Source organism: Enoplosus armatus, chromosome 20, assembly GCF_043641665.1.
Source record: "Enoplosus armatus isolate fEnoArm2 chromosome 20, fEnoArm2.hap1, whole genome shotgun sequence".
In the NCBI taxonomy this organism is placed as follows: domain Eukaryota; kingdom Metazoa; phylum Chordata; class Actinopteri; order Centrarchiformes; family Enoplosidae; genus Enoplosus; species Enoplosus armatus.
This window is the reverse complement of record NC_092199.1, coordinates 1,055,001-1,065,879: the sequence shown is the minus strand read 5'-3', so window position 1 is coordinate 1,065,879 and position 10,879 is coordinate 1,055,001. Positions and strand designations below refer to the sequence as shown.

At 44.6% G+C, this 10,879-nt stretch overlaps 1 protein-coding gene across 1 annotated transcript in view; it reads right to left on the bottom strand.

Annotated features, from left to right (window-relative positions):
* Window positions 1-9,662: 9,662 nt before the first annotated feature.
* Window positions 9,663-10,879, bottom strand: part of LOC139303706 (serine-rich coiled-coil domain-containing protein 2-like) — a 20,700-nt gene continuing 19,483 nt past the window's right edge. Inside the window, exon 13 of the mRNA XM_070927538.1 lies at window positions 9,663-10,564. Coding sequence (XP_070783639.1) covers window positions 10,115-10,564 — 450 coding nt within the window. The 3' untranslated portion in view covers window positions 9,663-10,114. The remainder of the gene's footprint in view (window positions 10,565-10,879) is intronic.

The following is a 10,879-nucleotide window of genomic DNA, read 5'->3' as shown; positions in this document are numbered from 1 at the left end:
GATCCTGCTGCTTCATGTGAAGACGACAGCGTGATTATACGAAGAAACAAAAGATTCAGCAGCATTTGTTTGTAATAACTGCTGAGCTCCGATCATGAAACACACATTTATTGGTTAATAATCAGTCCACTCTGCAGGCATCTGCAGCTGTTTCCCCGAGAAACAATCTGCAGCTTGAATGCTGCTGACCTCATAATCTGCAATAACAGCCAAACCAGATTCATTAAAAACACATTTATTCACCTCGATGCTGCTCACAGCTAAAGCTAAAGGACAGACACTGTAGCGATGATGATGATGATGATGACAGCGCTGCTTTCGGCTCGTCGCACGGAACTGAGATAATTTTAATAGAATAATTTGTCCCGGTAGAAATGGCTGACGACGTTCAGGATTTAGAAAAGCCTTGTGAGCGGTTTTATAGAACAGGGCGTAATGATGAGCTGATGGGAGGATGTTTGGCTTTTAATGTGCTCTTATCTCACACGAGCAACTGCAAGAACAGCATTTCCCAGAAGCCCTCGCTCTCCTCTCGCCTTTCTCTGCAGGAGATAAGCAGGTGGAAATATTAAATAAATAAACAAGGAAGAAATGATTATTCATGGAGAGAGAAGGGAGAGAGGAAATGTAGGATATTAGTGTTAAAGATTATAGTTCTGCACACACTGAACGAGTAATGTGTTTCTGTCTGGTGTGTAGAAGATTTAAAATGCTGAAATAAACACATTATACGTAGAAAGATGTAGTTTCCCTCCAGCCCGGCTGACCCACAGGAAGCAGTTTTAATGTGAAAGGCTGTCTGTCATGGCTGCCATCAGCCTGTGTCAGAGACAGTAAGCCCCGCCCACAGTTCCACTCCAAAGCTGTGATTGGACAATTGATTGTTTTTCATTTTGTGTCTTGAGCTCCAAACAGAAAGAGCTGACGCCTCCTGACTAATGACAGTGACCTGTGTTCAGTGTCGGCTGCTGTGCTGCCCTCTGCTGGACACTGAAGCACAACAACAACAACAACAACAACAACAACAACAATTCATTCAGTCATTAATGACAAAAAGACAAAGAATCATTCTTTTTTAAATGTTTTTTTCATGTACTTATAACACAGGATATACAACGCATATGTCTTTTTTGTATTGATTAAAAACGAAACATGAACAGAACATCATCACCATCATCTTCATCATTACAGGCAGTAATCTGATTCCGTCACACTGGCAGCCAACGTTGTTAGCTTTAGCTGCTAAATGCTAAGTGACTGTCTGTGATATTTCATACAGACTCACCTCGAGATTAAACTCAAGCCTTTTATTCTTGATACATGTATTTACCTTCTGTCTCGGAGGTCAAAGTTCATGTGACACTGACATCATGGAGGTCAGCGCGTCTTTCACAGTTTCATACTTATAAAACATGAACAGTGTGGACCATGAAGGGTTAACGAGCAGCAGAGAGGAGACGTCCTCGTTCAGCTGCAGGCCTCCAAACATCCCACACACACACACACACACACACACACACACACACACACACACACACACACACACACACACAAATATCTTCAGAAAATGTTTATATGTCTTTATTTTACTGCTGTCCTTGTACATTACAATAACGTTAATCTGGGAAAAGGTGCTTTATACTTTAATTTGACTTTTAAAATGAGATAATTAAATGTTTATATTATCTTTATTATAATAACTCGATAATAACATCTTTATAACTGCACTTAGTTTTCAACTAAAGATAAAATTCCTCTTCGTAAAGTTTCAAAGTAAAAGCAGAGAGACTTCCTGTTTATGTCTCTACAGGAGGACCCGAGCAGCCGTCTGTCTGCATCACACCGACTCACCATCATCATCTTCATCATCATCATCGTGGCTGTCAGCTCGGCCTTCAGCATCAAGATGGAGCACCGTCTCTGCTGACCATCCGTCCTGCTGCGTTCAGGGTGTCAGGGGACAAATGGGAACATTTTTCAGGCTTACCTCAGATATTAAAGTCCCGCTGGGGACGGGGACGTCTGCGAGGACGGACCGAGGGCCACGTTAGAGACCGGGACGCATATTGAGGTCAGGATGAGGAGTCGGCTGTCAGGACACACCCGGCGTCTAGACTGAATTACGGCTGGAGTCAGACCTCGATGAGAGGCGATGTTCGGGACAGAGGCAGGCCACCTGTCTCCAGCTGTCTCCAGCTGTCTCCTGTCTTAAAACAAACACACACCAAGGTTCAGACCAGGCAGAGACATCTGGATCTGGATCGGCTTCATCTTTAGGAATTACAGGTAAACGTAGTGCACTCTGAGATGTGGTGTTGTACAAGTAGTAAACACAAGTACAAGCACTTCAGGACTGTCCTCCACTGCAGTGCAGGAGTAAATGAGCTACTGTTTTTGTTTTAACCTGGATGTCTGAGGTCCTGGTCCGGTCCGGGTGATGAATGAAGTCCTCTTCCCGTCTCTGAGGATGATCTGAGTCTCCTGCTGCAGAAACCGGAGCTGGAGATCCACATCTGAAAGTCCAACGTGTCTCAACACGAATCATTATCTGACTGAAGTGTGTGTGTGTGTGTGTGTGTGTGTGTGACAGCCAGAAGCTTCAGTTAAAGCTCTGAAACAAACAGCTTCACTTGAAGTGCACTCAGATCCAGTCCCTCTGGGGGCTCTACAGTCCTCCAGGATGTCTTTTTCAGCACGAACGTCTCTGCATATTAACGAGCTGCTGGTTGGCGTCCATGTTTGACAACCGGCGTTCTCCTGGGACTTGTGGGGTCGTCTACCTGCAGTCTAGACTCAAACATCTGTGCAAGTTGGTGGAAACAGTCTTTCTGTTGGTTTGTCTTTGTAGGTTTCAGCTCGTCGTCAGGTTTGTCTCAGGTGACGTTGTCATAGAGACCGCCGTTCACTTCCTGTTTCCTTCCAACAAAGGTCCTCAAACCTGAACTGAGCGTTCAAACCACGATGTTTTGCTGAACCTGACCGACCCTCAACCATAATGTTGTCGCATCATGAGACTGATTTATGTTTGGGGTTTTTTGACAGTGAGCTGTCACAGTTCTGTAAGACACATGATGTCGTCCTGCTGGACCAGAAAACAGCGTCAGATACAAACTACGTCTACTGTCTGGATGTGCTTTTATTTTGTAGGAAGATTTGTCCTTGGTGGAGGAGAGCTTCCTGTTGAGTGTGTGTGTGTGTGTGTGTGTGTGTGTGTGTGTGTGTGTCCCTCAGGATTTGTCAGGTTTTTCTGTTTGTTAATCTTCAGCAGCCGGATGAAAAACTCCCGTCTGGAGAACTCAGACAGGAAGGGAATTAATCAGGAGGGATGTCAGAGAAACTTTACTACACTTACCTGTTCAGACACACACACACACACACACACACACACACTACAGCACTGTGTGTGTGTGTGTGTGTGTGTGTGTGTGTGTGTGTGTGTGTGTGTGTGTGTGTGTGTGTGTGTGCTGTCAGCTGGGAGCTGACTGTAATTGAGTGCAGCTCCTCTGCTGCAGGTTCATCCAGAGTCTGAACAGCAAAAAAATGCAGTTAGTCAGGGTGTGGGTGTGTGTGTGTGTGTGTGTGTGCGTGTGTTGTTTCAAAGCTTTATTGAAGCTCAACAACCACAGAAGAAGAATGAATCGACAAGCTGCTGTTTGTTTCACTTCCTGTCGAACACAAACTCGAACGTAATGATTTCTGTGTTTCTCTGCAGTTTCCTTCAGTCTGTGATCAGCTCTGATAGAACAGCTGCTGATAAAAAAACCTTATGCAAATGAGTTCAGGTGTAGAAAGTATTGAAACTGACTCAAAGTCAGCATGAACAGACTTGTGAGGAAACATCGATGGAGGTTTCCCTTCACTCCCCGTCAAGCTGAAACACATGAAATCGCTTTATTTAAGTTTGTTTTCTCCTTCTGAGGACGTTGAAACTTCAACACGCAGCTCCTCAATTAACATGACGCGTAGACGGCAGAAGCTTCCAGGTGTTCACGACCCGACCAGGCTTCAAAATAAATCACCACAGACATTTTCATCATCAATGTAATTTACCCAAAAATAAAGATGAGAAAGAAACCCACTCAACAAATTCAGGTTTTGGAGATTATTTTTATTTCAGCATTCGGTTTCTCAGCAGCATCAGAGACATCTCAGAGGACAATAAATATTAACCAATCAACGACAGAGGACTGCATTGGCCAATCATAACAGGGCTACACGTCTTCAAGGCTCACAACAGGATGTGATGTCACAGGTAACCAGGAAGTATTAACCACGTGATGCTCTTCGGTCTACCAGTCACGTTTTATATATCGGACTTCTGCAGCGAGTCACAACCAATGACATCAGGGTTCACAATCTTAACCAATGAGAGCCGAGCTAACGGGCGTCCCGGCCAATAACGCTGCGCTTACATCACATGGGGACATTTTCAGGGCGTCTTCACACCATCAGGACACGAATCTAATAAAATCTATTCCTGCAGTTTAACCTCCTCTGACGTGGAGTCACTGCAGAAACCCACACGTCTCCATGACAACGGAGCGAATGACTTAATTAATGCGCGGTCAATGTTGTCGCTCTTTTTATTAACATTAGCGGCGACACTTCGGGCGTCACGGAGTCTCTAACATCCTGAAACGAAGCTGGACGTCGTTACCTCCGTGAGACACGTGTTTGGTTTGTCATGTGATGTGAACGCAGCGTTGATGCAGAGCGACAGTCGACTGAGACGCACACAAACAAATAAAACGCAGCATTTCAGACACTTTTGTCTTTAAGATCCGAGCTGAACGAAGCCCTGCATCGTCTGCTTTCATTTAAAGTGCATTTTCAGACTGAGAAGCTTTACAAGCTCACGATTCAGTGTTAATAATAATAATAATAATAATAATAATAATAATTACAGTAGGTAAGACTTTGTACAGTTCATCACATAAATAGAGTTAGCGCGGCAGCGAGGTAAAACACTGAGCTCTCCAGAGTTATTGCACACAAATTCAGCAAAACCAGCAGGTGACACAGGAAATGGCAGGATGTTTGTCAACTTAAAATACCTGTCCTTCAAGTTTTCAAAATAAGAGTATTTCCCCAGACAGCACAGCGAGTGTACAGTACAGGACACGGCAGAGTGGATATACTGTAGAAGGATTGAATATTGCAGATACTGTATAGATATGAAGAGCGAGTACATTATCGAGTTGTGGAGATATTAAATGTCTATTTAAATACAGTGATTGAAATATTATCGACAACAAAGCAGCTGACACTCCGACCTCTCACCTACAAACTGTACATACACCAGGCTGCCTTTCTTCACCTCGAATACAGGAAGAACCTTTGCTTAAAGGCTTTCTGATCGTTGTGAAGGGACTGTCAAAGAGACTCAACACTTCCTGCACAGACGTTTCACATTAAGAGCCTTTCGACAGCTTACAGACATGACCTCTTCTTGACTAGAAGCCTTTTACTGTGAAATATCTCCAGGAAGTGTTCAGCAGTGATGGATGTGATTTGGGATTAATTAGTGAATAAAAACGGTGTTTCTCTTAAAAAGAGTGTCCTGTGGAAATGTATATTATGATGAATTGTTGTACAGGTGATTCCACACTCATACTTTGTTTGTTTGTTTGTCTTCCGTCTGACAACAGAAAACAAGGTCACTTAAATGAAGGAGTGTCACACAGCAGAGCCTCTCCACATGTAAAAGCTCCAACATCACAAAGGAAATAATGAGTAAATGAACTGAATGTTGTCAGTTCAGTGATGTTGTTTGGGTTTGTACCACTTTATGTGTTCAAGTAGTAAACAACAACAACAACAACAACAACAACAAGAGGTGCATCACATCAGCGGCTTTTTCAGATAAAACTGAACTTCGGAGGAACTGACAGCTCATTGGGATGAGTTTCAGTTTGGTCATGATCATGAGGCCTGTTGCTATGACAACAGCTCCAGATAAACGTTAAGCCAGTTTGAAGAACAGACTTGAAACAAGCTTCAATCAAATCAGGAGCACTCCAGGTCAGGGTCCTGGTGGGACTCGAATCCTGAACCCTGGTGGACTGAGACTCGTCCCGTCAGAGCCGTAAACATTAACATGCTGTTTTCTATCATTTAGAAATCCTAACGGGAACATGAAGGCCAGCGCGGAGCCTTGAGAAGACTCAACATTAAGAGCTTTTCTGCTTTTTAGTTTTGTGAGAAACTCTGAAATGAAAATCTTTAACCTTGTTTGCAGCTGAGAAACGGCTCGCTGTAATTTATTTTCCTCTTTCATTTTAAATTGAATATTCCTCTTTTTCTTCTTCTATTCTTTTCATTTCAATGGGAGGTCCATCTGTGTTGAATCAATACAGCTGCAAAGAGAGAGAGAGTGTGTGTGTGTGTGTGTGTGTGTGTGTGTGTGTGTGTGTGTGTGTGTGTGTGTGTGTGTGTGTGTGTGCTGCCTGGTGACGCAGTGATTTTGGTGATGAATTTAACGCTCGGTAGTGAACGCCCCCCCGCTGAGTTTTATATCACTTGCATGAATTAGCTGCAGACAGAGCAGATCTGAAGAAGAGGAAGAAGAGGAAGAGGAAGAGGAACAGTTAAGACATGATAAAGGATGCTCACGTCGAGGGACTCCAGTGATGAAGGCTGGTCGAGACAGAAACGTGTCATTACAGGAGCAGCTCTGAGAGTCAATCCATCAATCCTGCCGTTTACCGGACACATCAGCAGTTTTTTAGGATATAATGAAAGAATTTACTGGCTGATAATCTTTTTTAATATAAAGCGCACAACATCTTTCATAACGGCTAAATATATATATGTGGTTCTTAAAGAGTAGTGACCAGGACTGTTTCTAAATGAGCTCAGTAGCCACTTTATTAGGAACTCCTGTAACTGAAAAAGACCGAATCCGACTAAATCCAGAAAGAATAAAAAAATGAAAACTAAAAGTTTAAAATGCCTCTGACTTCCCTCCTGTTGTTTGGAGGTGAGCAGCTGCTTCCAGCTGTTTCGTCAGGAGGGGTTTAATTGGCCGGCAGGCTGCTGGGAGGCAGATTAACTGCGTCTCTTTAAGATGACGTGACCTTCAGGTTTAAGCTCGCGATCGGTTTGTTCTGGGTGAGAATATTCAGCAGGTAAATCCAGTTTAAGCTTCAGCTGAGAAACTGTTAATCTGCTCTGTTTTAACCCAGAATCCTCTCTGTTTCCCGTCTGCCGGAGGCTGCTGATAATAAACACACGAGCTGCTGATGGACAGATAAAGACATAGACCTCAAAGGGAAGGAAGGGAGAGAAGAAGAGGAGGTAAAAACAACGAGGAGAGGACGAGGAAGGGAAGGAAAGGAGGAGGTAGATAAAGAGAGGTTTATGAAATAGGAGGAGGAGGTAAGGAGAGAAGGGAACAAGGATGTAGGAAAGGAAACCAGGAGGAAGCAGAATGAGGCGGTCGTGTGTGTGTGTGTGTGTGTGAGAGAGAAAGGAGGACGTAGGGAAGGAAAGGAAGTGCAGGGAAAGAAAAAGGAGGTGAGGAAGGAGGAGCACAGAGGAGGACAGAGGAGCACAGAGGAGGACAGTGGATTATTCCTCCTGCTGCAGAGACGAAGGATGGACGGAGGAAAGAAAAAGAGAGGCGGGACGGACAGAGGACAGACAGAAGACCACCGCCTGTCAAAGATGAGACGGGCTGGTTAAAACAAGTGAGACAGGAAGAGAGAGAGACAGACAGACGGACAGACAGGACCATGGGACGAGTCCCCCCTCCCCCCGTGTTGTTGTTGTTGTTTCCAACAGTTGCAGTGGCCCCTGTATGTTTCTATTAAGGGGCCCGTGTGACTCCAGGTGGACTGAGGACCCCAGGACTTGTTTCTGGGGTCGTCTGTAGAACCGCAGACCGTCATCGGCTGCTTGAAATGTAAAACTAAGCTGAGTCTGTTTTTTTGCATATTTGTTCAACAGCACCTCCTCTGTTGCTCAGGGGCACATGGGCGGGGCCGAGCGTCTGTTTTGGGGGTTGAACGTGTGATGTTGCATATTTTATTGCATATACAGTTTGTAATGTGAGCAGTGTTGGACGAGTCTCCATCTCCTGATCCTGCGAACGCCTCCCGACTGTCTCAAACGTCACTTTCAGAAAAGCAGTAATGTGGCCGACAGAAGGACATTTCAAAAGACACACTTTAGCAAACTGCTGAAGGTTGATGCTCAAACTAAGAAATGTTGTTGTTTCTGCCTCCATTCAGAGTCCTGCCTGAACGCCAGTGAGTTAAAGGTCTCTGTATGCTTCAAACAAACATGTCTGTGCGACGTCCTCTCCGCTCTCGTCTGAAATCAAAGCCCCCCCCCGGCTGCAGCCCACTGATCTGTGTCTTTGTAGTCTCGACATGATGAACCGTTCAAACGGAGACAACAGAGAACGAGCTCCGTCAAACTCTCCTCCAAAGCACTCGTTTGTAAAGTGTTGTTGGATTGTTGGATGGATGCAGCCCCCACCAGACTCCACTGTCAGAAAGGTGCTTTTAGACTCTGCTAGACGAGCAGCGGTGGAAGAAGTATTCAGATCAGTTAATGTCACTCTACGAAAAACTCCATCACAAGTAAAAGTCCTGCTTTCCAAATCTAAAAGTACACAAGTAAAAGTACTCGTTATGCCCTTGAGTGACCCCTGTTGCTGGATCATTATTATTGATGTATTAATATCAATAAGTATGTCAAATAGCTACTTTGTGTAATTTGAACTGCTTCATATAGTTTAGTCCATAACAACGCATCACGTTGTACAAACTGATCACATGCAAAGGAACTAGTAACTATTTCAGATAAATATAGTTCAGTAAAAGTTGAAGTATAAGTACCTCAGACTATTCTTGTACAGTACTTGACTAAATGTACTTTGTTATGTTCCACCGCTGCAAACACTGCAGACTGTTTGAAGCATACTGAGGCCTTTATCTCCATCCAGTCTTTGAGGGCGTCTGGTAAAAACCTCGGACCTTCCGACATCTTGTTTTTCCAACTTGAGTTTGACCTCGTGAGTCTCGTAAGAACGAGGACGGTGGACTTTTCTCTGAAGCAATGTTTTCACAGTGAACAGCAGACCCCACAACACGGTCCCTGTTTGAAGACCTAAACACCCTCCGCCTTTTTAAGAGGATTTAACAGATTAAATCAAAAGGAATCCTCGTTTTCTGGATTCACGAGAATGCGACTAGAAGCAAAGACGAGTGAGACGTGAACAGAGAGACGACGTCCCTCTAAGAGAAAGTTGATTTTCTGACCTTGGAGACGTGTTGTTTTGCAGAGCAGCAGGTTTGAGCCTCAGAGTCTTAAAGGAGCAGAGGATCCGGTGTTTGAGGAAGACTCGGTGTCCTAGAGGGGCTTTCAGTGAAGGATGAAGAGCAGCTGGGTTCGAGCAGTAAGAAGTCAGACAGGAAGTCAGCCGGTGAGACGCGCAGCGACAGCAGCTTCAACAACATTCAGGTCTGTGAGGAACCCACGAGCTGAACGGGCGTCTCACGTAAACCAAGAAATACCTTAATGTTTCATAACAGCATCATTTAAAAGGGTTTTGGTAATGCTTTATTTGTTGGTCCTGTCATTTCCTAATGAGGCCATTTATATTTATTTATATATATTTTGTACAACTTATAGACAAAACAGAGTTCTGAGCGTTATTTCACTGCTGTAAGTCGGAGAGGTTTACAGTCCCTTATCCTGTCAAGAGGTATATCCACATATCTCAGTCTAACATCCCATAAAACCATTTAAGTTGTTGACATATTACATTGTGCTCACAAAGGTTATTATTTTTCCTTCTTCTTATGAAGTCTTATGAACAGGAACTCTCCTCTGTGTTGTACAGCTACACATCTTTACAGGACATTATTATGAGACTACAGGACCTGTAACATAAAGCATTACCAAGTTTGGAGCCTTTAGCTTTAGTCACAGTGCTCAAAACATCAGCAATAAATAAGTGAAGTGTGTATGTTTCAGCCTCATTTCAGCTGAAATAAACAGACTGCTTGAATCTGAATTTAGGAGGAGGACAGGAAACAAACCAGGAGGGGGGCCGGAGGTCTGCGGCTGGCTGCGTGTCGGGGAGGTGCTTTCAGAGACCCACAGCTCAGTGGCTCTTTGGCTTGGGGAGGCGGGAGGAGCCGGAGGTGAACGCCGGCGCTTTGACTTTAAGCCCAGAAGTGCCGTCGCTCTCCAGGTCATGACTCTGCTGCTTGGACACCCTCGTCTTCGGTGGCGTGACGGCAGCTGAGGCGGAGCTGGAGGCGAGTCTGGAGGTCTGAGACAGGAAGAGGCGGAGCTTCGAGGGCTGGGGGGGCTGCAGGGATCTGTTGTAGGTTCCTTTCCTTTCCTTTGTCTTTCCTTTCTCCTCCTCCTCGCTCGCTCTTTTCCCATCATCCTTTCCTCCATCGGTCAGGGGGGCGGTGGCGTTGGTGTCGGGACAGTCGAGGACGCTGCAGGGGTCAGCTGGAGGCAGAGCTTGGGTCGGGGGTGGAGCTGGACAGCGGTCCCTCAGTGGTACCTGCTCTTCCTGCCCGGAGGAGTGAAGTATCTGTGACTGAGAACGAAGAGGAAGAGTCAAAAACTGTCGTCTGATTTTATTAATAAGCAGCTTTAAACTTCATCAACACTTCGTTTATCGTCATTATATCTAAATAAAACTGACAGAGACACGAAACCTCCTTTGTTTCATAATTCATCACGTGTTGGAGGTGAGACGAAAAAGAGAAGACACACACACAGCTTTGATCTCTGGCTGCTTTTGATGCGTGTGTTGTTTGCTTTGATGTCGGTGTGTCCTGCTGCATACGGAAATGATGCTTTTATTAAAAAATAAGCCAGATTTGATTGATTTTCATGATTTAACTCAGAA